General features: G+C 39.6%; 1 protein-coding gene across 1 annotated transcript in view; it reads right to left on the reverse strand.

Annotated features, from left to right (window-relative positions):
* Nucleotides 1-15,236: 15,236 nt before the first annotated feature.
* LOC124605094 (HEAT repeat-containing protein 3) overlaps nt 15,237-27,948 on the reverse strand; it is a 295,904-nt gene continuing 283,192 nt past the window's right edge. Inside the window, exons 12-14 of the mRNA XM_047136544.1 lie at nt 20,262-20,369; nt 18,463-18,636; nt 15,237-15,760 (exon numbers count right to left, since the gene is read on the reverse strand). Of these exons, the coding sequence (XP_046992500.1) occupies nt 15,629-15,760; nt 18,463-18,636; nt 20,262-20,369 (414 nt within the window). The 3' untranslated portion in view covers nt 15,237-15,628. The remainder of the gene's footprint in view (nt 15,761-18,462; nt 18,637-20,261; nt 20,370-27,948) is intronic.

Raw genomic sequence — 27,948 nt, forward strand, 5'->3', positions numbered from 1 at the left:
TAGCTTGGGATTTTAAATTAATTTGTAATTTTTATGGCTATGAATTTTCATTTTCCTCCTCCAAAAAATCTGACACTGGTACCTATGAAAGCAATTTTAGGTTAGCATATGCTCTGAGATGCCTTGGACAGGACAGGGATGGAGGCAATTTATTGTGTGGTTTTCTGAACGTGCCTCCACCTTGTGCAAGGTTTCAAAAAATTAATAAAAAAATGTCTGATGCTGTATGTGATACTGCCAAAGTTTCTATGAAGAAAGCAAGGGAGGAATTGGTGGAAATAAACCAAAATGAAATAGATCCTTGGGTAGATATTCATGACGTGAATCTCTTACAAATGTTACTGACCTGTGTGTGCCTGTAGGTGGGACCTGGATGAAAAGGGTCACACATCTCTGTATAGAGCTCCATCTGTTATTGGTATTGACTCAGGTAAAGTTTTAGATGTAGAAATTATGTCTAAATATTGCCACCAGTGTACAACAAGGGAAATGTCCAACAATGAAGACAGTGAGAAACTGTGGCAAGAAAAGCATGCAGTATCACGCTCTAAAAATTATAGCAGCTCAAGTGAGAGTATGGAGGCTACTGCATTTGTGAGGGTGTTCTCCAGATCTGAGGACCAGTATTGTGTCAGATATTGCAACAATGAGCACTTACTGCTGCGAGATAGTTTACAGATTCGAAATTCAAAGCTTAGCAACATGGGTCAAGGGGTTTAAACAAAGGCATAAAATCCGACAGAGAAAGGTTACAAAATTTGTATCGGGAAGAGAGACTGCTACTATTGAGGAAACCCTTGCTGTGGCAGAGAATTCTCGTCTCCAGACTTGAGCTCTTGTCCCCAACTATGACAAGGACTTCGTTATCAGCACCAATCAGACAGGTAAGCCAGATGTTTTATTTGTGTATGTCAATCTATATACTCTTTGCACTGTCACGTGTAATAGGTTTACATTTGAATCTTCTCTTTCCAGGCTGCCAGTATCAGTCGACGTATGACCGAACCCTAGAACACCAAGAGTCAAAAGTGGTGTGCGTGAAACGAAAGGATGTGAACAAAGTACCACACTCCTATACAGCAGAATATGCTATCAGCCTTTCAGGAAAACTATTGCCACATGTTTACATATGCCTACAGGGGAGTACTGGCTCTTTTGGACTGATGGTTAAAAAATCAGTAGATGTGTACGCAGCAAAACATGCAAATGTTATCATCACTTCTTCAACATCTGGTAAACTGACAATAGACTTGTATAGAAAATATTTAACTGATATGATGAAGCCCAGTGAGCAGGAGAATAAATGTATTCTGTTGGCAGACTCATGGGGAGGACGAATAAATCCACAAAGATACAGTGAACTGTTCCAAGACGAAGAGGGATTGCCAACGTGCAGTATCAAAGTAATTCCTCCCAAATGTACGCCACTAGTGCAACCCTGTGATGTATATTTTTATTGCCAGGTAAAAAACCTAACAAAATAAAAATGTCAAAACTGCACTTACCTCATCGAGAAAGAAGAATAAATCACTTCCTGAGGAGCTTGCATCAAACTATGTTCCACTATACATCACCAGCTATCCTCACGTGTATTCAGCGATATGCTGCATTACGTGTGGTTCGCTGCTGGACTGTGCGATGAAAGAAGCTGTTTTCAGAATGTCAATCAAGTTTGTTTTCCTATGGGGACATTAAGAAAAACCACGTCACTGCTAAAAGGTGGCGTTTATAAAGTGCGCAAGATGTGGTCACAATTATTGCCTCCCCTGTTTCTTTGATGAATATCACCCCGGTATACGTAATTGCTCAATTGCAAAAGAATGGAAGAATCGATTTACATACATGATGTTCCCGTGTGCGCGTTAATTGCAGTCTCTTTTTAAATGTTTGCAGTCCTGCATTTCATCCTATGCCTATACTTTTTGTGCTTATATAAATTAATAAAATAACCTATATGACGTTGCGGTTAATTGTGATGTCAGTAGTATATGCATTGCCAAGGAGCACAAAAAATTTTCTACTGGGTGGAGTCAAACCTGTGACCTTTTCAACACAACTCCATTCTCTTACCACTGAGCCGAACATCGCTTCCTAAACACAGTGTCACAGGGACAATTGATAAAGTACGCATGGTGATAGATCCGTATCAAAATTCCTTTTATTTCCTAAACACTTGGCTATCTGGAGTTTCCACTTGGGGCACTTTCTTGTCTCACCATGCCCTACATGTACCATAAATTTGGACGAATTCGACAATGATGAGTAGGTGCCCTCTCCTTGTCAAATTTAGAGAAAGGAAGCAGAGACGCTTCTCATAATTAATTACATAAAGAATACAGAGTCCTTATTTCTGCCAGAAATTGGAAAAGAAATGTCAATGAAGTTATCTTTTGTAACACTAAATTGTATGAATACAATTTGTGATTAAATGCAATTTGAATTCTGCAGTTGGCTGTATTTTAGATATAAAATATTGTACAATATTGTCTTTATCAATGTTGTGAATAAATCAGCACTTTATTTCATGGTGTAATTGCAAACATTTCCTACCAGACAAGGACACGTTTTAACTATGCGTGTTACAAACAGCTCACAAAAAGTTTTGTATTATGTGACTATTTGTGAACATGTGAGGGCTTAGATTCAACAGTGTAGTGATACATCCCATTCCTAGAATGAGAGGTATCACGTCCTTAAATACTTATGTCAGAGAAAAGATGTTTGTGACAGAGAGTAGTCAATAAGTGGTATATAATAATAGGTGCTGATATCAGAGCTAACAATCCTGTGATTGCACAGAAGTGGGTAGCAGTAAGATGATCCTATCTGCTGAGGTGAAGTAGTTCCATGGAGCTGCTGTGTGGAAGAAAGAGGTACATGAAATCTAAGAATGTTAAATGTCAAATATAATAAATGTATTGTAATTGTTAATTATCAAGTTGAATATCAGATCTGTTATGTACGTAGTACAGATGCAGTATACAGATTGGTAGCTGTCCTCATTTCTTGTGTACTGAGTTGTAAGTTTGAAGATAATATAAGAAGGTGAATTGAATCTCACTTCTTCATTAAGTGATGGAGTGAATGAGAACAAGAAGTTAATTTTCAGCATCTTTATCTGCAGCCTGTAAGGAAGTGAAGTCTGAGCCAAGATGGAGGAAGAAGGCACATGGATTCAGGCCACAGACTAGCTGGACCCTGATTAATGGGGACCAAATATTCAGTAAGCCGCATTCATTGCACATAAACAGAATGTTTAGGTGGCAACTTATTTAAGTGTTTGGTCCATGAGGTGAAGTATAACAAACCACCAAGCAGCCGAAGCCAACTTGAAAAACTTCAGCAGGAGCATGGATTGATAGAACATGCCTTATGAGGAAAAAATATGGTTGAACATCTCTGAAACAGAAATCTACTTCTTTGTACATAGTAACAGGCTCCCACATCCCTTGGCATAGCATCCACAAGGAGGTTGATAGGCTTTCTGCTCATGTCTGTCCCACTCTGATATTGACCCTCCTGAGGTAACCCAGTAAGTGAGAACGGTTCCTGGAACAACACACTTTGAGTTCCAACTGCTCCTAAGTGAGCTCAGCTGGATCCATGTCGTCAGCAGGTACCACAGGCCATTCCATTCAGTCAATTTTTGCTTCTTGGAGGAACATACTCATGAGGTGGACAAGGCATACTCAAGCAAAATTCAAGGGACCAATGGATGATAGTGCTAACCCTGAATTTAGTAAGGATTAGTCTGACACACTACCTGTTCTGTTTTTGAATGCACAACATACTAATAACAAGTTTTTCTGTGTCACTGTTAAAAAGAACTTTCTACAGTTGTATATAATGTTTTGTCTTAATGTATTAATGTTCTTATCTTTTCCTATAACCAAACTAATAATGAGATGACAAAAGTCATGGGACACCAATATGCACATACATAGATGGCAGTAGTATTGTGTACACAAGGTATAAAAGGATAATACATTTGCAGAGCTGTCATTTTGTACTCTGGTGATTCATGTGAAAAGGTTTCTGATGAGATTATGGTTGCATGACAGGAATTAATGACGTTGAATGTGAAATAGTAGTTGGAACTAGACTCGTGGGACATTTCATTTAGAAAATCGTTAGGAAATTCAATTTTCTGAGATCCTCCGTATCAAGAGTGTGCCACGTATCAAGAGTGTGCCACGAACACCTAATTTCAGGCATACCCTATCACAATAGACAACGCAGTTGCCGATGGCCTTCACTTAACAATCGACGTAGCGGCATTTACATAGAGCTGTCATTGCTAACAAACAAGCAACAATGCATGACATAATCACAGAAATCAATGTGGGACGTACGACGAATGTATCCGTTGGGACAGTGGCGAAATTTGGCATTAATGTGTTATGGCAGCAGACAATTGATGCAAGTGCCTTCTCTAACAGCACGAAATCACCTGCAGCGCCTCTCCAGGGCTTGTGACCATAGACGACTGAAAAACCGTGACCTGGTCAGATGAGTACGAATTTCAGTTGGTAAAAACTGATGGTAGGGTTCAAGTGTGGCACAGGCCCCATGAATGCATGGGCCTAAGTTGTCAACAAGACTCTGAACCGGTGGGTGGTGGCTCCATAATTGTGTGGGCTGTGTTTACATGGAACTAGCTGTATCATCTGGCCTGGTTATCACTGATGAAAATGGTTATGTTCGGCTACTTGGAGACCATTTGCAGTCTTTCAATGGACTTGGGGCTCCCAAACATTGATGGAACTTTTAAGGATGACAATGTGCCATGTCACAGGGCCACAGTTGTTTGTGACTAGTTTGAAAAATGTACTGGACAATTCGAGTGAATGATTTGCCGACCCATCAAACACTTATGGGACATAATCAAGGTCTGTTAGTGCAGAAAATCCTTCAGTCACAACATTGTTTGCAATTATGGACAGTTATTGAGGCAGCATGGCTCGCAGGGGACTTTCAACAACTTGTTGAGTCCATGCTGTGTTGCATTGCTGCACTACGCCAGGAAGAAGGAGGTCCAACACAATAGTAGGAGGTATCCCACGACTTTTTGACACCTTACGCTTGTTTCACACTGGGACACTGGTGACTGTCACCTGTAACGGTGACTGGTAATTTTGATGAACACTCCTGGATCACCGGTGTCCGACACTGCAGGTATTGCCAACTGATTAGTTGTGAAATGGACTTTTGTTAGTACTTCTAAGCAGGAGGAGGAGGAGAGTGAAGGCAAAACGTTCATTACACTTACATCCACTGCTATGTGATTGGCTGGAGAAAGGATTGTTTTATACTCTGTGTGTCCATCTGAGACAAGATGAGAAGTAGTTTTTTTCAGTATTTTCGAATGTCGAAAACTTCATTTGATGGACTGCTAAGAGAAGGAAAGAAGAAATCACAGGAATGGACAACAATATTTTAACTGTATTTTTCGGACCATAAGGCCCAGACCCCAGGCCTTAAGACGACCCTTAATTTTGTTATGAAAATTTTGAAATATAAGTTTTTTTTTTTTTATCATCCTGTAGAGGTGAGTTCATGATTTCCATGCTCATACATTTTGTCCCGTCTTATCTCATTAAGAATGCATAAAGGTACACTTGATACTGGTAAATGCACAAAAAATGGTGAGGGATGCAAATGTGCTTGAAGGTTATACCCTCCTAGTCTTTACAGGCATAGCAACTAAATTTCGCTAGTCTTTTATGGTCCAAAATATAAGGTATTAAATTTGAAAAAAGAACATACAAAAAACATACCAATTTTGTTTTTTTCATCCATGCTCTTCTCATTTAAATCAGCCACAAACTTTGTTATAATTTCTTGCAAAGCATTCGTTTTCACCACTTTCTTGCTATAGTCATCGCTTTTGACATCCCAAATAGCAGGACAACTTTCTACTTCATTTATAAAATCTTCCATGTTAATCAAGTCTAAATTCATTGCTACAATGTGCACAGTATAATGTACAATGCATGTTTCACCTCATTGCCTAAAAAATGACTGCCATCTGTTGGCAAATCTGCAGCCCTGTGTCTGTGTCCCAGTGCGAACACTCCAATTCAAAATAGTGCATATCCGGTGGCGATTGCTGTGAACACAGTGATATTGTCCGTCACATGTGGCGAAGGTGAGTCACTGCTGTGTCACAGTGGCTCGGTGAGGCAGTGTAGTGTCCCAGTGTGAATGCTTCAGTTCAAACGAATGTGTATCTGTTGGTGACCGTTGCTGGTGACCATTACCAGTGTCCTAGTGTGAAACAGGCCTTAATGTATAACATGCAGCAACTCAAAATACACTCTTGTGTGTTAGCACTTTCTTCCACCAACCATTTCAGTTGTTTTTACAGACAAATCCAGTGGTGAAATGTTGACTGTACAGCTGGAAAGACCTTGGAGAATCCTGCTCTGATACTCTCGGGAAATGATCAGCAGGGCCAGCTCCCGGGATTTTCAGACATAGTCAACCTTTATCACAATGTAATTCATACACATTTCATTTCTATACATACTGTGTACGACACTTATTCATACATCTTTTTCACACAAGAACACCTTTAAGGCCAGAGCTAAGTATGGGACACCTATATAAAGTTTAGTGCAATACATTTTGAGTTATAGCTTCAAAACTTATTATGTCAGTCAAAATTATGTTACATCACTCGCGGAATATATAACTAAAATCTATTCACTTTTTCTGGTTCCCTCAGCAAAAGAGAGCTTGCGATGCAGAGGGGAGGGCACCACAAGTGCCATGGGGAGAGCAACAAGCGGGGAGCCGAGTTCTTGCAGTACAACCAACACTAATAGTTTGTGCTTCATATTGATTGCTTGCTGTTGTATAAGGGACATGCAGAAAAGGCAGGGCTTCATGGAAGTGCATATTTACACAGTTGTTTATCTTCAGATGGGGAACATATTTGTAGCTTGCCACTAAGACAAAGAATGAAATACACACCTGTTCGCTGCACACTGAATGACTCACTGCAACACCGAACAATGGTAGATTGCATATGTTGTCAGAAGTTACAAAAGGCATGAAACGTTCTGAATTATATCCATAAGTTCCAAACACAACTCTGGGTCTCACGGAATGAGTAAAGGCAAGCAGACTTTAGTATGTGAAACAGTACCACCAACAATGGGTTTGCATACGTAGGTGTTTTCAGCAACCTATTTCACTCTTACACAAAACAAATGTAAGCCTACCCTGCAACAAATCTTTTTTAAATAAACAAATGGAAAACATGACACATAAATAAATCAAAACTATATTTAATGATGAACGTATGCTTACACACTTATATTAAGATATTATTCTTGCTTTGGCATCAGCAGGCTCTTTGTATAAGGTAAAGTTGTGTGTTCTGACCCAAGAAGGGCCAGTTGGGCATGAGTGCCACATCAATCTCTGCTGATGGCATTGTCAGATGCAATATGGAGACGTGATGGTCGTCATACCACTCTGCCAGTTATTGTTGGTTTTCTTTAACTTACAACCACTACTAATCAATTGGCCTCACAAGGCTGAGTACATCCCCTACCAGTCCTCCCACAAATGAAAAATTCCTGGCAGTACTGGGAATTAAACCCATATCCTCTATGTGCCAGTCAGCTGCACTTACCTCTCAGCTATAGAGGTTGCATAACTTAGTTGAAGTCCAAACATTTGACTTGCTCATGCCCAATCACCTCTTTTGCTAGTTTACACTTTCATACCTGGCCCAATGTTGACCTGAACATATTAATCAGTTAAAGCAACTTCTTTCTCTATTTGCCACTGTCACTGATTGTGTTCGTAAAGTTCTTAAGGCTACTCTTGTGATAGGTTCAAAAGCCATAATCTTGCAGGTGTTTCAAAATTTCAGTTGGTGAGCTTCCAGACTTTACCAACACGGAGACCAATTTAAGTTCATCCTTATAGTCGATGAGACTTATGTCAGCCTGCCCATGAGTTAAAGTGCTGCACAGTTTGAAACACTTTGAAAGATGCATTCCCCAAAAATTATTTTGTGCATGTAAAATTTTGCACATGCATGTGTATTTTGACTGAGGACCAGAGAGTCCATATGTCCATATTTACACTATCTGTACAAACACATGAGAGCAAGGCCTTCAACTTTTTTGAAGGCAGCTAGGATATGCGTGGTGTTTGCTTTTGACTTTTACCATCCTGATCTTGTCGTGTAAGCATCGTGTAGCTTCGAGTAATTTCTATTATACTGATCTAATTTTCATTCAAAATGTCTTTGAATACTTCATTACTAAACCAGTCATAAATTTATGTTAATAATCATTGTACTGCTAATTTCATTTTTCAGCTTTCTGTTAGAGAAACGCAACATTTCAAAGTGGCACCAATTCGTCATTGATAGACCTTTTTACTAATTTTCGGTAGCCTTTTCTCTTATCATAAAACCTGAAGTCATTTGAAGTAGTAGACCAAGAATTTTAACTAATTGCATAGCACAGAGTGGTTATCAGATTGTTATATGCAATTTGCATATTCAAAACTTCCATTGGTACACATCTTCAGTTGCACTCCTCCCAACATCAATCTGGGATACTTACAACCTGTATTACCTCACTGCTTCGGTACTTATCTAGTCTCTCACTGTGTGCATGTTTTATAGTATAAGTATAATTATATTTTCTACTGCATTCCTGACTCTTAAATTTTTTATGTTTTCTGCCATACTGGAGTTGTTTTCTTCTTCTGGCTCTTTCATATCTGGACCATCTACGGTTGGTTTTCCTATAATAAATTGAGTTGCAAACCCTAAGTGTATAGCGGGTAATGTTGCAATCTGAGGTCCTTCCAGCAGTTTCTGAAATACTATGTTGTCTTTTCAAGTAAGTCACAAGTTTTCAACACACCTGTGGTAATACTTTGTATGTTTTCGCTGACAACATTAATATGCAGTACTATACCAAACAATATCACCACTAAACAAAGGAACATAAAATCACAGGTAAGTTTTGCCAGTTTGACAACCACGTCTTTGCTTATTTCAGCCAGTCATAGAGCCCTCTCATGATATACTTGAGAGCCACATCTGTAAACCTTACTTTCTCCTCTTGTACTCAGTGACTTCAACATTAAATCAGATATATGTCATTCAAGACTGCCCGTTGTTGTCTTGATGCAGAAACTAAATCATAAATTTTTCTCACTAAATGAAATAATGAGAATCTGTGTTCTGATGCCTTTTCAGGTTCATTTACAACTAGGTCTAGGGAATGACTACTACAAGGAGCATAAAATCCCTAAGATTTATACCTAAAATACGCTTTTGCAGTCCTATGTTCTTGCCTTTCATATGAGAACCATCATCATAGCCTTGCCTCTCATCTCCTCCAAAGGTATATTCATTTCCTTTCATTGTTTTAAGACCGCAGATGTCTCTCTTGCAGATACAAAGCCTCCAGCATATCAAAGATGTCAATATAAGCAGAATATCTAGTGTACAGTCCAAAATTGTACTATAACATTTATCTGCTTTCAATAAATAGAATATTTAATTCTTTGATGGAGAATTTGAGATATTTCATTCTGTACATTTTTTCCTCAGATAAGGATGAGACTTATTTTCACAACAAGTTATCGTTCTTATACGTTCACCTAGAACTGAATCAAATTTTCCAAATAATTCAATCAACTTTAAGAAATCCCATTGTGAGTAAACGGCATATCTGAAGTTCCTCTTAAAGGAAGACACTGTCTAGTCAAAAATTTAATAATTGCTGTAATGTATTCAACTACAAAGATACAATAATAGGTTTCCACATTTGATACCTACAGAGTTCCTTCATCACAGGACTGCCAGACTTTAATCTTCTGGAGAGCGCTGCCCATTTTTTGCCACTTTTAAAAAAATGAACTAACCATTTTCCTTGAACAATTTCACCACTGCAGAAACTGTAACTATAATTGAGTTATTTGTTCTGGAGGGCCTCTCGAGTACGGTTTTCCTAGCAAAATCGTCTATTTTGTTGGGCCATTTCGTAAGCTCTGGATCGAGTACATAACACTAATTTGAGTGTGAGATGTGCAATTGCCTCAGCTGGGACAGTTTCGAATTCATCACAGAGCTCGCACACTACGTCCAATTTACCCTGTGATATTGAAGATACATCTTCACCTACAGAAGTCTACCCTGCATCTGTGCATGGATCATCCTGATCAAAATCTTCTTTAGGTTGAAAAAATTATCCAGTGAAAATTTTCATTTTTTATCTACATTTTCACTTTCAGCTCATCTTATCCTGCACCTGCCTGAGAAATGCTTCCTGCCATAAGATATTATGAGGTCACTATAGCTGCAATATTCGTCTCATGAGAATCAGCAACTGTATTGATATTTAAGATATCATTTATTGTTCAGTCTCAGTTGCACATTTTCAATTAGATGACATGTTTAAATTGCTCAGGATCGTCTTCAGATGTAATTAGTTCCATCAGCAAGCTGTCATTTTTATTCAGAAACTCAAATCAGCGAACTCTGATATGAGATTCTGAAAGGACAAGATGGCTTTCTGAAGCAACTACTTAAGATTGAAGATTATCCTGACTGAAACATGTCATCTAACTAAAAAAGTGCAACTGAGATTGAAAAATAAATGAGAAGTATCTCAAATATTAACAGTTTGTAACAATTACAACATAGCACAATGAAAACGCATCACGTCATGCTGAGAAAGCCTTTTTTTGCATTGAACCACTCATCCCCAGCTACATTCAGTTCAATGGACAAATATTAACTTTTGGCACAATCATTGGTATTGTCTTTACTGGGCCAGAAGAATGAGAAGACCAGCGACAGAATGTTCTCCATGCTAACCACAGCATATAAAGACCTATATCAGTGACACAAACCACATTTTGACCACTATATCACATTTCACTCGCTACTTAACTATTAGTTGTAGTCCATTAAGCAAAACAGGCAAACACTGTTTCTGTACAATGAAACTGCCAACTGCACGTATGGTGAAGTTTGGTTCTTTCCCATGTGCAATGGTGAGATTGAGCTGCTGCATGGTGATCAGTGGTATGGCAGCAAAATATCCTGTGGCAAAGGAATTGCATCGCACTGTGTTCGTTCACTGGAGATGACTGCTCGAACATACCTTCCATGGCAAGGTTTTGGCTTATTACTATTTTCAGTTACATTATACAACCAAATGAAGGCAGCCGCAACTATAGTACTAACCATGCTGCCCCAAGAGTGACTAATTGATGAGCCAGCAGGTGTGTGTGTGTGTGTGTGTGTGTGTGTGTGTGTGTGTGTGTGTGTGTGTGGACGAAGGCCTTAATGGTCAAAAGCTTTATTTGTGACAGTCTTTTTGTTGTGCCCATCTGTGAATAAGCAGCAATCCTTTTCATAGTATTGTTAAATAAAAATGTTAACGTTGTATAAATTTTAAATGGAGGCTACACTATCTACCATTACAAAAACCACACTATTGTTTAAACCAATGATAGCTCCTGGTTTCATTCTTTATTTCCATGATGGAAACGTGTAGTGCTTCGAGAATTTCAGGGTAAATTCTAGAAACACTTGGCTCTCCACCGTCTCTAACACCTGATATTTTAATGACAAGGGTGAGAGAACCTTTTTACTGCGCCATACATGTCTGTGTGTGCAGGAAGGACAGCTGTCATGAGGAGCCAGGAGCTGCATCAGATAAGCCGCCCCAACAAGTGTTTACCAACAGTGCCTTGGAAGTCATATCAAAAAGTCAAAGAATGTCTGCATAATGTTCCTTGGTGTGTGATGTCTTGAGGATTGTTATAGAGACAGATGAAACGTGTATTATACAGAGACTCTTACTTTATGTCTTGACTCTGCATGAGGCAGAACATATGTCACTGTGTGACTGTTTAGTAGATTCTGACTTTTTCTTGGAACCAGTTGGTTTGCTGGAGTTTGTAAAGAATAACAGTTATTTTGGGACGAGAGTCGAAAATATATTGTTGTTTAACTGACAAGAGCCAATGAGTACTTAATTTATTTCAAGAATATAGAGCTGGTTAATAATATTCCCCTTAAACTGATACTGTCTTCAGAAAAGAATTAAACAGCGAGAATGACGCAGCTGATAACCCAAAGAAGAGGCTGCATGCACAAGGTAAGTCAACTGGCAGAGACATGAGAGTCATGCAACCCAACACCGCACTGTCTCTTGTCGTCCAAGAAAGCATCAGAAACGGAATTCGCATCTTTGATCCAGCACTATACGTTCATCATCCGGTTATAATAAAATAAAACACCACCATTATGAGCCTGCTGCCGACAACCAAGAGAGGAGAATTTGCAGCACTGTCATGGAGACAGAGCGGCTATACTGAGACAACAGCAACTGGCAGAGCCGAGTACTTCATTGTCAATGGTCTCTCTGGTGCTCAAGCTGTTCAAAGTGGTAGATCATATGACAGCAAATGACTTACGTATTAATACTTTGTTAGAAAAAAATGAATAGACTGCCTGCACCTATCTAGTCTGTCCACAGCATGTAAGGGAAAAATAACTATGGTCAGACACAGAGAAGATGTGCTTTCCAACACGCCTTGACCATGATTTATGGCCCAAAACAAGCAGTTCTCAAACTACTTTCATTTACTGTAGCGGAAGTAAGTTAAACCCTAAATTAAGTTGTTGGAATACAAATACAGTGAAATATGACGGCCGGCCGCGGTGGTCTCGCGGTTCTAGGCGCTCAGTCCGGAGCCGTGCGACTGCTACGGTCGCAGGTTCGAATCTTGCCTCGGGCATGGATGTATGTGATGTCCTTAGGTTAGTTAGGTTTAAGTAGTTCTAAGTTCTAGGGGACTGATGACCACAGCAGTCGAGTCCCATAGTGCTCGGAGCCATTTGAACCATTTTTGAAATATGACGAAACTGGAATATCAGTTTGTGCAATGTGGTCGAGTTGCTTCATCTCCAAAATAAGGTTTGACAGGTATTTTCCTTATGATATTAATACCTATTGATATCAGCTTCAACACCATGAAGGAAAGGGGAATGAAGGAAAACTTAAATACATGGTAAAGACAAAACAGGAAATATTAATTTAGAGGAGTGTGGCAAGAAGAAGAGCAATGTAAATTGTATTAATGGCTGACCGAAAGAAGAGGGAATGGCGTGTTAAGGATGCCATTCATCTTTCCATGTGGCATACATTGCTTAATGACAATATCTATGGAATGTGACAGACAGTGCATGTTTTACTTATTTATTTATTTATCACAAAGCATTTTCTCAATGATACTGCTATATGTTTTTAAGGCTGCTGCATAGGAACTTTTGGGCCATCACATGCTGACATTTATCTGTATAACAACATTCCTTTTCCCTTCTGCATGGGCTTTCAAGCTCGCATAGGTACATTTCAAGTGTTGTGTAGGCACAAGGTAGAAACTGAGTTGGCAACAATGCCGACAGCAAGCTTTACTATTTTGAAAGACGCATCCAAGGTGACAAACTCCAGTACTTCATTGGTTACCTGTTTCACAATACAGTAGCTAACTTCCACTAAGTAGATAATTTCCAGTAAGAGACTAGAATTTAAGAGTGATTTCCTCTTCCAACTTATTCTCACACTCCTTCATTTTAAGATTTTGCCACTCCCAAAAACCTGTCACCCTAGGTAGTGCCATGATTTGCCCCCACCCCATCCTCCACAGTGCCAGCATCATACAAATCCTGCCTTCATCAGTGAAGAGAACCTGATGTCAATGATCCAGATTCCATTGCAAGAATTCTCTCATGCATGAAGCTGCCAGGGAGTTTGTACTGTTGTTTGTAATGGATGCCTAGGGATGAAACTGATTGCTTAGAAATACTAGTGTCCAGTGTGGATTGACAATGCCTTGCCAGTTGCCTCCAAAATGCCATTGCACAGTTCTGTAGCATTCTTCTTTGGATACCTATGAGCCATAATTTATCTGCAGCAGCTGTCAGTAGGTGCTTTGACAATGAGCAATCTCTGTGAGGCAAACCATGTTTTTTTCCCCCTTGACAGCAGCTGAATGTCAACTGACATTGCTTTGATGTGTGTCAGTTGTATTGTATTGTATGTTAACTGGGGACCTAGAAACAACGGAGAGGCTCCGTCCCCACTGCAGCCGCAGTGGTCCACAACCCCACAACGACTAACGCAGTCCACTTCACCCCTCCGCCGCCCCACACCGAACCCAGTGTTATTGTCCCCCCCCCCCCCCCCCCCCCCCCCGGGGAATGTCTTGCACCAGACAAGTGCAACCCCTATGTTTGCATGGTAGAGTAATGATGGTGTACGCGTATGTGGAAAACCTGTTTGCGCAGCAATCGCCGTCATAGTGTAACTGAGGTGGAATAAGGGGAACCGCCCTGCATTCGCCAAGGCAGATGGAAAACTGCCTAAAAACCATCCACAGACTGGCCGGGTCAGCAGACCTCACACACGCTGGGTGGATTCGTGCCGGGGACCAGGCACTCCTTCCCGCACAGAAAGCGGTGCGTTAGACCGCACGGCCAACCGGGCGGGCTTTTTTGTCAATTACTCTTTGTGCTGACAATCCTCCTTGCAATAAAATGACAATACATGCACAGTCTAAACTTGAAATGACACACTGAGGCATGTTGGCAGATTGATCAATATGAACAGTCACAATATCCCTTTCATAATTGGACACACAACATTGTGCTCTACTGAACTGCAATTCGGTTTTAGTTTTACTTCAATTAAACAGGTGTTTTCAAGAAAAAGAGTAGTGAGGAAGAGGTTTCTGGGAGAGTGATGGGGAGGGGGACCATAACTTTTAGAAGCCAAATATTTTTAGCAGTTTATACAGAATAAGTTAAATACAGTAAGTATGAGATAAAAGACATTCATTAATTGGATGATCTGATGTGGCAGGATGAACGTGGAAGATGACTTAGAAAAATACTGACAAAGAGAAGGTGAGCTGGAAGTCATAATGAAACATGACACGAGAGCTTTAAACTGCAGAAGTATGTTGAACAATGAAGAGATTATCATTGGAAAGCAAAACCGCACATAATATCACATAATATTGCACTATTTGAGCAATTTATGAATACTATTATTTTCTTCTGAAACGTTGTTTATTTTCATTGTATTCATTTTGTTTTTTATATCAGCATTTCAGTGGGGATGAAAGGAACAGGTCAAATGTATTCTGGAGGAAATAAGAAATATAAGTAAACCATTTAGTGGTATAAAATTAAGCAATATATTTAGGTGAAACATTTCTGCAGCTGAGTCTTTTATTTTATAAAAAATAAAACAGGACAGGTGGGGGAGGGGGCAATAAATGCTTCCAATCAAGGCAGTGACTGATGCCACAGCAATACAAAGTTGATTAATACATCAAATGTCTTGTTTTTCAAAATTTTTAGCATATAGACAGGAATTTATTTCATTCAAAATTAAAATATCAGTTGCATCACAGTCAAAATTAATACACCTTTTACATAACATTTACATTTCAACAAGTAAAATTTTTTAAAATAAAATATTGTCAGTATTTTTCTACTGATATTACAAAACTAGATTATCTGACGTAACTGCAACAATAATAAGCTTTACAAAATGGAATTGTGGCATTAAGAATGCCCATTGCTTTGTTTAATCAAAGCAACTCTCTTTCCTTTGTACTGAATGAAACGATTTAAATTTGTACACACAGTAGTAACAGTGATGTAGTGTTCACCCAAAGACTTCTTCTTTGAGCGCACCTGCAACAAAAGAATTTTGTTTCATTTCTCTCATTTAAAATTGTAGATTTTATCTACTCACCTATCAATACTATTTCTTCAAGACCTTCATCATGATCCTTTGCTGAACCAGCATTAACCTTCAACCACACATTAAATTTTCTGACGAAGTTCATAGTAACCTTGACTTGTGTGTCTCAGCAGGTCTGTAGATCAATCATTTCCAAGCCACATCCAAAGAGAATGAAATATGCAAGATTACCAAAGTCTAACCATGTGCAATGGATAAGTGAGGCAAGGGTTTTCACCAGGTCGGTGAGAATAATACCAATATGAGCAGGTCAATGGAAATGCTTATAAAATGCTTTCAGAAAAATTTTGTGCTCATAGGAGACAAATAGAATAATGATTCTTTGCTGCGATGATGTGACTTACCGAACGAAAGCGTTGGCAGGTCGATAGACACACAAACAAACACAAACATACACACAAAATTCTGCTTTCGCAACAAACGGTTGCTTTGTCAGGAAAGAGGGAAGGAGAGGGAAAGACGAAAGGAAGTGGGTTTTAAGGGAGAGGGTAAGGAGTCATTCCAATCCCGGGAGCGGAAGGACTTACCTTAGGGGGAAAAATGGACGGGTATACACTCGCGCGCGCGCACACACACACACACACACACACACACACACACACACACACATATCCATCCACACATATCACATATACAGACACAAGCAGACATATTTAAAGACAAAGAGTTTGGGCAGAGATGTCAGTCATGGCGGAAGTGCAGAGGCAAAGATGATGTTGAATGACAGGTGAGGTATGAGTGGCGGCAACTTGAAATTAGCGGAGATTGAGGCCTGGTGGGTAATGGGAAGAGAGGATATATTGAAGAGCAAGTTCCCACATCCGGAGTTCGGATAGGTTGGTGTTGGTGAGAAGTATCCAGATAACCCGGACGGTGTAACACTGTGCCAAGATGTGCTGGCCGTGCACCAAGGCATGTTTAGCCACAGGGTGATCCTCATTACCAACAAACACTGTCTGCCTGTGTCCATTCATGCGAACGGACAGTTTGTTGCTGGTCATTCAGAGTAAAATATATGTATCAATAATGGGCACTGAAGAGCAAAATGCAAAATGAAATAGTTATTGCAATAATGTATTCTAGGCTTAGCAGGTTAACCAACTAAGAGTTCACAGTTATGCAATCGAGTTTGGGGGGGGGGGGGACCCGTATGAATAAAATCTCTCAAAGTTACCTTACATGTTATATAATTGGTGACAAAACTCATTTGTACTGGCAAATAGCTGTTTTATATTTTCTTTAATTTTTAACATTTTCTGTGACATATACATGAGAGTAAGCTAAGCATTTATATCACAACTGATATTAATTGGCTTTTGAGATGGAGAGAAATAGACAATGGATGATAATGTCGGTCTTGGGGGAGAGGGGTATAAAAGCTCATAAGCATTACACTGTAGCCACTTCCAACTTCTTTTTAATCCTACAAGAAACCTCCAGTTTTGGCATAACAATTTCAATCGACAAAACACAGTCACCCACACAAGATACCTGGCGATCATGAGACCCTCCAACACCGTCAAAGAAATGGCAGTGAAGTGGTGTGTAATTGCATGAAATTAATACTGCAAGATGGATTGACATCACAGAAAGGAATTACTTTGTTGGGACATGCCCATAACCATACTGTGAATGAAGTCACCCTATCAGTCAGCATATCAATGATACCCGACATATCTACAAGGAATGGTGTACCACTCATAACCGTGTGTCAACATGTAGGAACACTGTGTTTATATATCTCCTAACTGACAGGGACTAGTGACGAGTGTAAAATATTGTCAATGACAATAGGTTTCAAACATGATTGGAATTCCTGCTGTGAGTGAATGTGGATCTATCTCAGTCAGTTCCCAAGCAAAAGCTACGAATGGGACAACATGCAATGGACATTGGAAGTTGGGTACCACACAAAACGGACATTATTCACAGCAACATACAAAGCTACATGTCTTCAATGGACCATATAACAAAAATACTTGAAAGAAGCTGGAGGTCATAATATAGTAGGACTATATAGTACTGTACTGCGTTGAACTGGGGACCTAGAAACGACGGAGAGGCTTCGTCCCCCGCCATAGCCTCAGAGGAACACAACCCCACAACAGGTTACAGCAGTCCACTCACCCCACCGCCCCACACCGAACCCAGGGTTATTGTGCGGTTTGGGCCCCAGTGGACCCCCCTGGGAACGTCTCATACCAGACGAGTTCAACTCCAATGTTTGCGTGGTAGAGCTGTTACCTTTTATTCTACATCTTCACAGAATTCAACAACTTCCTGTTTTAATAAACACTTTACCTACTGATCAACAGATGGACTTCAGCTGGACATGGCACACCTGAAGAGACTTGTGTGACATTCCTACCTGGATGAATTCATGTCATTATCGGGGATAAAAGTAGTGTAACACTGTATTAGCAATACATTTGGAAATGACAAGTTTTTTGTGGGGTGTGCTTATTTTGAATAATGTAGAAAGAGTACTGGAAGTTCAATTTGTTATACAGTGGCATTTGTAACAAAATCCCATTTTTCTGAAATTATTGGAAGTGTTTCACACACACACACACACACACACACACACACACACACACACACACACACACAAAACATGAATATTACTACTGACCTTATGCTTTAGACCCGGCACTAAGCCTTTCAGTCTGTCTACTAACGATATTTCAGCAGCTGCCAAATCTGTTTCATCCTCAGCAAAAACATCCATGACTGTATCCAATGTTTCTGCTGTGACCCAGAGTTCAGTTTCTTTGCTAGCTGTATCAAGTAAAAAATTTCCAACAACCTGTAACAGAGTAAATGATAGTGAGAACTGTGTGGAAGTGATCATTTGAATCAATTAGCAACAGAAAATATGGATGAAATCTTTTTATTTAATGAAAGTAAAACAGAATATGTAGCTCTGAAAGACATTCAGAAAAATGTACGACTTTTCTTCTTCTTCTAAGATTTTTCCAATTTTGCAAACTTTATCTGCCTTTAGTTACTTGATTTATTAAAACAATATTGTCCGATTTATGATGTAAAGTGCACTCCATTAAGAAGTATATTAGTACTGGATCCTTGAACAGGACATTTTTTTTTAAATGTCTCTAGCACTATGGGACTTAACATCTGAGGCCATCAGTCTCCTAGACTTCGAACTGCTTAAACCTAACTAACCTAAGGACATCACACACACTCAGGCCCGAGGCAGGATTCCAACCTGCGACCATAGCAGCAGCGTGGTTCCGGACTAAAGCTCCTAGAACTGCTCAATGGGCATTTTAAGATTAAGATACATTAGAACAGGATAATTCTAAGTACATCATTTTTATTTGACTCTTTTAGTTTAATTACAACCATATAAATGTAACACATTGGTGATTTCAGATACATGATCTTCAACCATATTCACCATCTAATATCAATTATTTGCTTTCTCTTCAATACAACTTTTTTATAAAAATCTGTTCAATTGGCCAGTAAATGCCAATTGAGTCTGCAACAATAAAACTACTACACCCACATCATTGTAACAAAGAAAGAAAGAAAGAAAGAAAGGGTGATTAGGGTTTAACATTGACAACAAGGTCATTCATGGGGAATCCTAAACTTGTATGGTGGGATGGGGGTTTGAAACTGTTTACTTCTGAGTGCAAGCATATTTGTTGTGCCTTAACAACCATGTTGTTTAAACCCCCCCATAAAAAGCTGGTGGTATTGGTGGTGGTGGTGTTGGTGGTAGTGGTAGTGGTAGTGGTAGTGGTAGTGGTAGTGGTAGTAGTAGTAGTAGTAGTAGTAGTAGGAGGAGGAGCAGCAGCGAATGCTTTCATGGTAGCTGTTAACGATATAATATGATTTTTGAAGATATTCACCGGAAATCATTAAAGTCTGAGCACTGACATGCACACTTCTGATGAAGAGGTATTTACAGAATCTGATAATTTATAGCAGATCCCACTATACGACGACAATGGAGGATTTTAATCTGAAAACAGAATAAAAATTTGAGAACAATGTCAGCCTTGAAAAGGATTCACATGCACACCACTCTGAAAGTCAAGTAAGAGTGTGTGTGTGTGTGTGTGTGTGTGTGTGTGTGTGTGTGTGTGTGTGAGAGAGAGAGAGAGAGAGAGAGAGAGAGAGTGTAATGAACCAACGCATCACCCATGCAGTACGCATTTGGCCTGAAAAAAAAAAAAAAATGAAATCTGCATTTACTGTTTACTACTTCAAGGAGCTTAGGTACATCAGATAGAAAACTTTAATAAAAACATCTTACTGTTCAAAGAACTAAGTACAATGTTCCAGTAATTGGACAGCTCCAGTGCCTTATTAATTAATAGTGTTCAAGGATATCGTCACTTAATTTGTGAATAATTTACACATAAAAGTAACTCATGCGTCAGTTAGTTGTCAATGAGTTACCTTCAATGTTGAACTGTCTCCCTTCATCATTCCTAATATTCCACTGATCTTTAAGAGGTTTGCGCGAGCACTTGGATCTGAGCACTGCTGTGTCCATTCAAGCAATACCTGAAACAGTAAATGAGATAATTAAGACTGAAGTAATGTTATCAGCAGTATCATGCAAGCCTTTACGTGTGAACCAGGTTGCATTACAAACTACACTGTTTTAGTGCTAGAATTCATGCAATAAAACATTTAGTGTGACAGAAGAAGAGGAATAATTTCACATTCATATACATAGGACAAAGAAGTAATTATGTTGCTCTTCCACCTCCTCCCCACCCAGTCCACCCACTGGGCCAACCTTTGCTGCTCCAAGGATCATGCAGCTTTCCTCCACTCCCATGTTCGCAATGTGTAACACAGTATTGCTCTCTTCTGTGTCACTATTTGTTCATTTAATCATTTATTAATGTTCCTGGAGGCTACTATAACTCCGTCATTGGCTCAGAAGAAACATTTATTACTTAAATTAATCGAATACTGCTGAACACACTGGACTTTCCTAACTTTAATTCTATACGAACATCTTGTAGCACAAAGCATCCTCACAGCAATTTAACAAAATTTGCTGTAGGAACTGTTTTTAACTTTGGCCCATTCTCAGTTACAAGAACTGAGTGACATATGTGACAAAGAACTTTGACCAATGCGTCCACTTTATCCTAACCAAGTGATTACTGTCTTTTGCCAAGTTGTTTTCACTTCCCTGCAAGTTAACTGTATGAGGTCTGTTCAAAACATTCCAAAACTTTGGCCGCAAAATTTTTCTGCACTTACCTTTTACTTACTGTGCACAATCTCCTTCGAAATACTTTTCTCCACAATTGATACTCCACTTCCAACACTGTTTCCACTTCCGGAAGCATTCTCAGTACATCTCTTGTTGGATTGCACAATGTGCCATCTGTAAATTTTCTTTTATCTCATCTATAATTGCAAATCTTCATCCTTTCAACAGGGTTTTCAATTTTGGAAATAAGAAAAGGTCCACAGGGGCTAGGTCTGGAGAGTACAGAGGATGAGGCAGCACAGTGATTTCATTTTTTGTGCAACAGTCACTCACCAACAGGGATGAATGAGTGGGTGCGTTATGATGCATGAGCCATGAATTCTCTTACCACATTCCAGGCTGTTACCTTCTCACAGCCATCACAAGGTGTCCCAATATTACCATCGATTCGGTTTTCCCTGTGGCATGAATTCATGATGAACTAATCCTTCAAAGTCAAACAAAACTATCAGCATGGCTTTGACATTTGACCTGATCTGATGAGCTTGTTTTGGTCTTTGAGAACCTTTCCCTACACATTGTGAAGATTGAAACTTTGTCTCAACATCATGACCGTAGACCCACACATCACCACCAGTTATGATTCTCTTAAGGAACATCTCGTTCTCATGATCCAAAAGCACTTCACAGATTATGAGGTGAAAGTCTTCCTGATTTTGCCTCATGAGTCGTGGGATGAACTTGAGCTGTGGGATGAACTTGACGGCAACACGAAGCACTCCAAGATTCTATGTCAGGATCTCATGTCATGATACAACTGAAATGTTACATTCTTCTCCAATCTCTTGTACGGCCAGTCTTCAATTTTGACACACATAATTGTGTGAATCTTTTTGTTGTGACTATTGCGACTCGACATCTCCACTATACAGTGAGTAGCAACATTCCTTCTCTGGTATTGTTACATTCCATCCTGGATTTTTCAAGATGACATGTATTACACGTCAAAACTGATAATGAAAAGAAAACAGTAAGTCACACAGAAGTATATTTTTCCATTGTATTTGAAATGGTCACAGTTCCCTGAGACACATTTTCAATTGTAAGAGACCTCTGTGCAAGCAGGAGAGGCAATGATCACTAGTTTTGTCATTCTCAACAAGGAGCAATTCCTCAAACCTATTCATTTCAGTCATTAGCCACATAAACCTTCCTCACGAAACAGCTCAAGACCTGGGCACGACCTAAAAGCCACTATAGAGGAGTACTTTGAGCAAGGTTTGAGTCCTCTGTGAACCACTTCAGCAAAAGAACTGGTTATCATGTTCTGGTGACTGCACTGCCTCATCAGTGGTACAATTAGAAGGAGCCCCATGAAATCAGCTGACAGTGGTGAACATGCCTTCCAGCAGTTCTTGAACAGCAGCCATCTCCATCAGGATACCTCAAGGCCACAATCCCTTGCCATACCTACATGTAAACCTAGATCTTTCTAAATAAAAACAAAGCAGTGGAATTAAGCCCAGAACTAGGTTGTTCTCACATAAAAACTAAACCAGGAGTGATGAGGGTGGGGAACCAGCTGCTGCAAGTGTCACTAGTATGTTGTGCTATGCCATGGATCTGCAGCACTATTGCTGGTCCTAGATTCAAGGGAAGTTTCTTCTGACCCTTGGTTATGGAAAGTTTTACCTTTTGCCAGATATCTGAACTACTACTACGGCTCTACAGTTAATTGTTAGCCTCTTCAGCAATTCTCCGACATATCACAATTCACTGCTTGAGCTCCCCTTCCCCTACAGCCCATTTTCAACAAGTCCTCTACAACTCCCAGCTGGTACTTGGCCAAAACTGTCTTCTTTGACCCATGGGATTTCCATCTAATATCCTTATAGTTGCTTCTGTATCACTCATCCATGCCATATGCTCCATCCATCTCAATCTGGCTGATTTCGCTGTTCTTCTAATAGGTGGATCTCTATGTAAAGTGTAGACCTCAAAACAAGTTAAGAGCTTTGAGGAAAAGAGATTTTTTCATTTTTTCTTTTTATAACAAAATAGACGCTGTCTGCTGCTATTAATCTCCATTTAATTTTATTAGAGATATCACTTGAGTGAGTGATTGTCAATTCTACATAATTAAAAGTGCTCCACTCTCTCCAATGTATAATCGCTCAATATTAGTGAGGGTGCATATTCTCCTTGAATGCTTTCCTAGCTGCCACATATTTTCTTTTCTGTTGCTTGTTATTCAGTCTCATATTTGTAATGGCCTGCTCTAGTGCAACAAATATAACCTCCATTGTCTTCCTAGTTTTTGCAACTGTATCCACATCATCTGCATAATTTAACTTGCACTGATTTATAAAAAGATCATTACCCTGTACAGCAGGTTTCTGTCCCTAGACTTTCTTCAAAGCAACATTAAAAAGGAGACGCACCACTGCATGTACTTGCCTTACACCATATCATTTATCTGGTGGACTAGGTGCAATTCCTTCTGTCCTCCCATTACTGTGTACCACATTCACTGTGATTCTCACAAACATTAACAATTTTCCAGGAGTTCCTAGTTCAGCCAGACCACGGTACAGCTTCTCTCTGTTTACATTATTATGCACTGACTTGCAGCTGACGAAAAGGTGATACATGCCAACTCTGAGTTCAATTGTCTTTTCTAAAATTTACCTTAAGGTGAAGACCTTATCTATTTTTGATTTCTCTGGGAGAAATCCACATTGGTATGAGCCAATCTCTCTCTCTCTCTCTCTCTCTCTCTCTCTCTCTCTCTCTCTCTCTCAACAATGGGAGGAGATGGTCAAACAGTATGTTGGAGGATACTTTTTATCCCATGTTTAGCAGCGTAATTCCTCAACAGTTTTCACATTCCCACACATCATGTTTCTTGTATACAGGACATATACAGGGTGTTACAAAAAGCGGAAACGCTTACTTTCCATGTTAGAGCTCATTTTATTACTTCTCTTCAAATCACATTAATCATGGAATGGAAACACACAGCAACAGAACGTACCAGTGTGACTTCAAACACTTTGTTACAGGAAATGTTCAAAATGTCCTCCGTTAGGGAGGATACATGCATCCACCCTCCTTCGCATGGAATCCCTGATGCGCTGATGCAGCCCTGGAGAATGGTGTATTGTATCACAGCCGTCCACAATACGAGCACGAAGAGTCTCGACATTTGGTACCGGGGTTGCGTAGACAAGAGCTTTCAAATGCCCCCATAAATGAAAGTCAAGAGGGTTGAGGTCAGGAGAGCGTGGAGGCCATAGCACTGGTCCACCTCTACCAATCCATCGGTCACCGAATTTGTTGTTGAGAAGCGTACGAACACGTCGACTGAAATGTGCAGGAGCTCCATCGTGCATGAACCACATGATGTGTCGTACTTGTAAAGGCACATGTTCTAGCAGCACAGGTAGAGTATCCCGTATGAAATCATTATAATGTGCTCCATTGAGCGTAGGTGGAAGAACATGGGACCCCATCAAGACATCACCAACAATGCCTGCCCAAACATTCACAGAAAATCTGTGTTGATGACATGATTGCACAATTGCGTGCGGATTCTCATCAGCCCCCACATGTCGATTTTCAAAATTTACAATTTGATCACGCTGGAATGAAGCCTCATCCATAAAGAGAACATTTGCACTGAAATGAGGGTTGACACATTGTTGGATGAACCATTCGCAGAAGTGTACCCGTGGAGGCCAATCAGCTGCTGATAGTGCCTGTACACGCTGTACATGGTACGGAAACAACTGGTTCTCCCGTAGCACTCTCCATACAGTGATGTGGTCAATGTTACCTTGTACAGCAGTAACTTCTCTAACGCTGACATTAGTGTTATCGTCAACTGCACTAAGAATTGCCTCATCCATTGCAGGTGTCCTCGTCGTTCTAGGTCTTCCCCAGTCGCGAGTCATAGGCTGGAATATTCCATGCTCCCTAAGATGCCGATCAATTGCTTCGAACGTCTACCTGTCTGGACACCTTCATTCTTGAAATCTGTCTCGATACAAATGTACCGCGCCACGGCTATTGCCTCGTGCTAATCCATACATCAAATGGGCATCTGCCAACTCTGCATTTGTAAACATTGCACTGACTGCAAAACCACGTTCGTGATGAACACTAACCTGTTGCTGCTATGTACTGATGTGCTTGATGCTAGTACTGTAGAGCAATGAGTCGCATGTCAACACAAGCACCGAAGTCAACATTACCTTCCTCCAATAGGGCCAACTGGCGGTGAATCGAGGAAGTACAGTACATACTGACGAAACTAAAATGAGCTTTAACATGGAAATTAAGTGTTTCCGGACACATGTCCACATGACATCTTTTCTTTATTTGTGTGTGAGGAATGTTTCCTGAATGTTTGGCCGTACCTTTTTGTAACACCCTGTAATTGTTTCCCTTCATTGCTGGGGAATTTTCCCCTCATCCTGTATTGAAATCACCAGTTTTTGGAGAATCTGTTCCAACTGCCACCAACCTTGAATATTTCTGCTGTTATATTGTAAGTACCTGGTGATATATTGTTCTTCAATTTCTCCAAAGCAATTCTCATCTCTTGCAGAAGTGGGGGGCCAGTATTTTCATCAAAGTCATTTAAGCCCTGTATACTAATGTATCTCTTGGTATCATTCTGGAATGAAGGAGTTCATCATAATATTAGCACCATATCTCACAAATCTCTTTCCTGTTAATTACAACTTTCCTGTTTCGTCCTATATTAAGCTAGTTTTTTTTCACTGAAGGTTTCCAGACAGCATTTATTTTCCCAGAAAATTTCCTTGCCTCATTCTGATTCCTCAGAAGCTCCTGTTCTTTGATGTTTGTTTTCATACACCCTTTTTCATTGATGTGTCCTCTTTTCAGTTCTTCTTCTTTATATTCTTTCACCACTGCTCTTGTAAAATTTGATTGTAACATTCGTCTGTATGCCACATTCTTTTTCTCTGCTGCTATACCACCCTCAGTATCAAGCCAAGCAGATCTTATGCAGCGTGCTTCAGTTTCCACTGTTTCATTTGCCGACTTCTCCACTGCAGTCTATATCACTGAAATTTTGTCATACACAGACATGGTTGGAGATGGTGGCTGTTATATAAAATAAATTATTGATGGTGTACAGCAACCAGCCACAAATTGGTTTTAGCTTACTTCTTGAATAAAGTACCATACTGATTTCGAATTTTTTACAATTCATCATCAAAAATTTTTTTTACGCTTTCATCAATACAGATTATACAGTGTTTTCCTACGAGTTGCCATGAAATGTCCATCTGGCACATTTGTATTAGCAGCTTTCTTGCAATGAAACACATTCTCAAGAATGTTTCTATTTTCACAGTCACATACACTGTACTGCAACGTAAACCACTTTCCTTTGGTCGCAGAACGAATTTTCAATGTGTACCACATGTGGTGCATACAACGAATTTTGGGTTTCATTGCAAGAAAACTGCAAATACAAATGTGCCAGATGAACATTTCATGGAAACTCACAGGAATCCAAAGTATAATCTGTATTGATGAATGCATGAAAAAACCGTCTGATGATAATTTGTAAAAGATTCAAAATCAGTAATGGCAGTTTTTGAATACAGTAACCTAAAACTAATTTGTGGCTGGTTGCTGTACACCATCAACAATTCTTTATAGTTTCCCCTTTATACTCAAGACTGTCCCATTCTTCAGCCCATCCAAGACACTGTGACATTCTTATTTGGCACTGCTTTCCAATTGCACAAACATATGAGCTCCTGAGCCCCTACTTTCTACATATGAAGGAGTTGTCAAGATGTTACATAATCTCTCTCTCTCTCTCTCTCTGCCGCCCCCCCCCCCCCCTCCCAATCCAAGTATTTGTTGCTTCTGATTCCGTATTTGCTGTTTTGACAAATTATTCAACAGATGTTAATAACTCACAATGTGCGTCTATCAGCAGTAGTCAGAAATTTGCCTCCTGAAGATAAAAACTGGTCACATATTCTGTCACCTTGCAATTTTAATGTTACCAATGGAACAAGGCTTGTTCAAAAGCTAACAGAGAATTCTGTGTTTTTACTTGTTGTATTAGTCTGATTTGCGCAATTTTTTCACTGTTGTGTTGGTAAACGTGACTGAACAGTGTATGTACAGTGTTAGCCAAATATGATACGCAATCTGTTGTCAGCTGTAAAAATATTAGATGTGCATCCAACACATCATTGTCAGCCAATAAAATAATGGAAAAAGTGAAAGAAATTATTATGAAGATTGTTAATTCACTGACTGAGAAGCCATAAATGATGCTGGCTTATAAACTAAGTCATGTCTAAGTTTTATGGGCATGAAATATGTGAGAAAAATCTATTTCGAAATAATTGGACTTCGAACAGAAACGGTGGCAAATGCAAGTGGACCAGGAATGAAACATGGGTTTATTGACAAGACACTGAAACTTTAAGCCCAATCGTCCCAGCAGAAACATTTGGAATCACAAGACTGCAAATATCTAAACAATGTGGTTAAATGTAAAGGATATGCTTATTGTGTTCTTCAATAATTTTAAAAGTATAGGGCTTCATGAGTTCTTGCCACAAGGTTGAACAGGGGAGGGTGATCAAAAGATGAATAGGAAAATTCTTTCCCAAAAACCAATAAGTTCGATTTTTGTAATCACACCTTGTACATGGTGTATACGTGGACCAGGAAAAAAAAATCCCGGTTAGAAATACACTTTCTCCCGGGTGAAAGTACACTTTTTCCATGTTAAGTGACCGTATACTCTCCCTTGGTACTGTAAAACTAATCAATCCTTTGAATGTTTATGGTTTTATATAGCGATGTAGAATTTCCCAGTACTTTAGACCCCATATAATCTTCAGCATTCTT

The sequence above is a fragment of the Schistocerca americana genome, chromosome 3, assembly GCF_021461395.2.
Source record: "Schistocerca americana isolate TAMUIC-IGC-003095 chromosome 3, iqSchAmer2.1, whole genome shotgun sequence".
NCBI classification, from domain to species: Eukaryota; Metazoa; Arthropoda; class Insecta; order Orthoptera; family Acrididae; genus Schistocerca; species Schistocerca americana.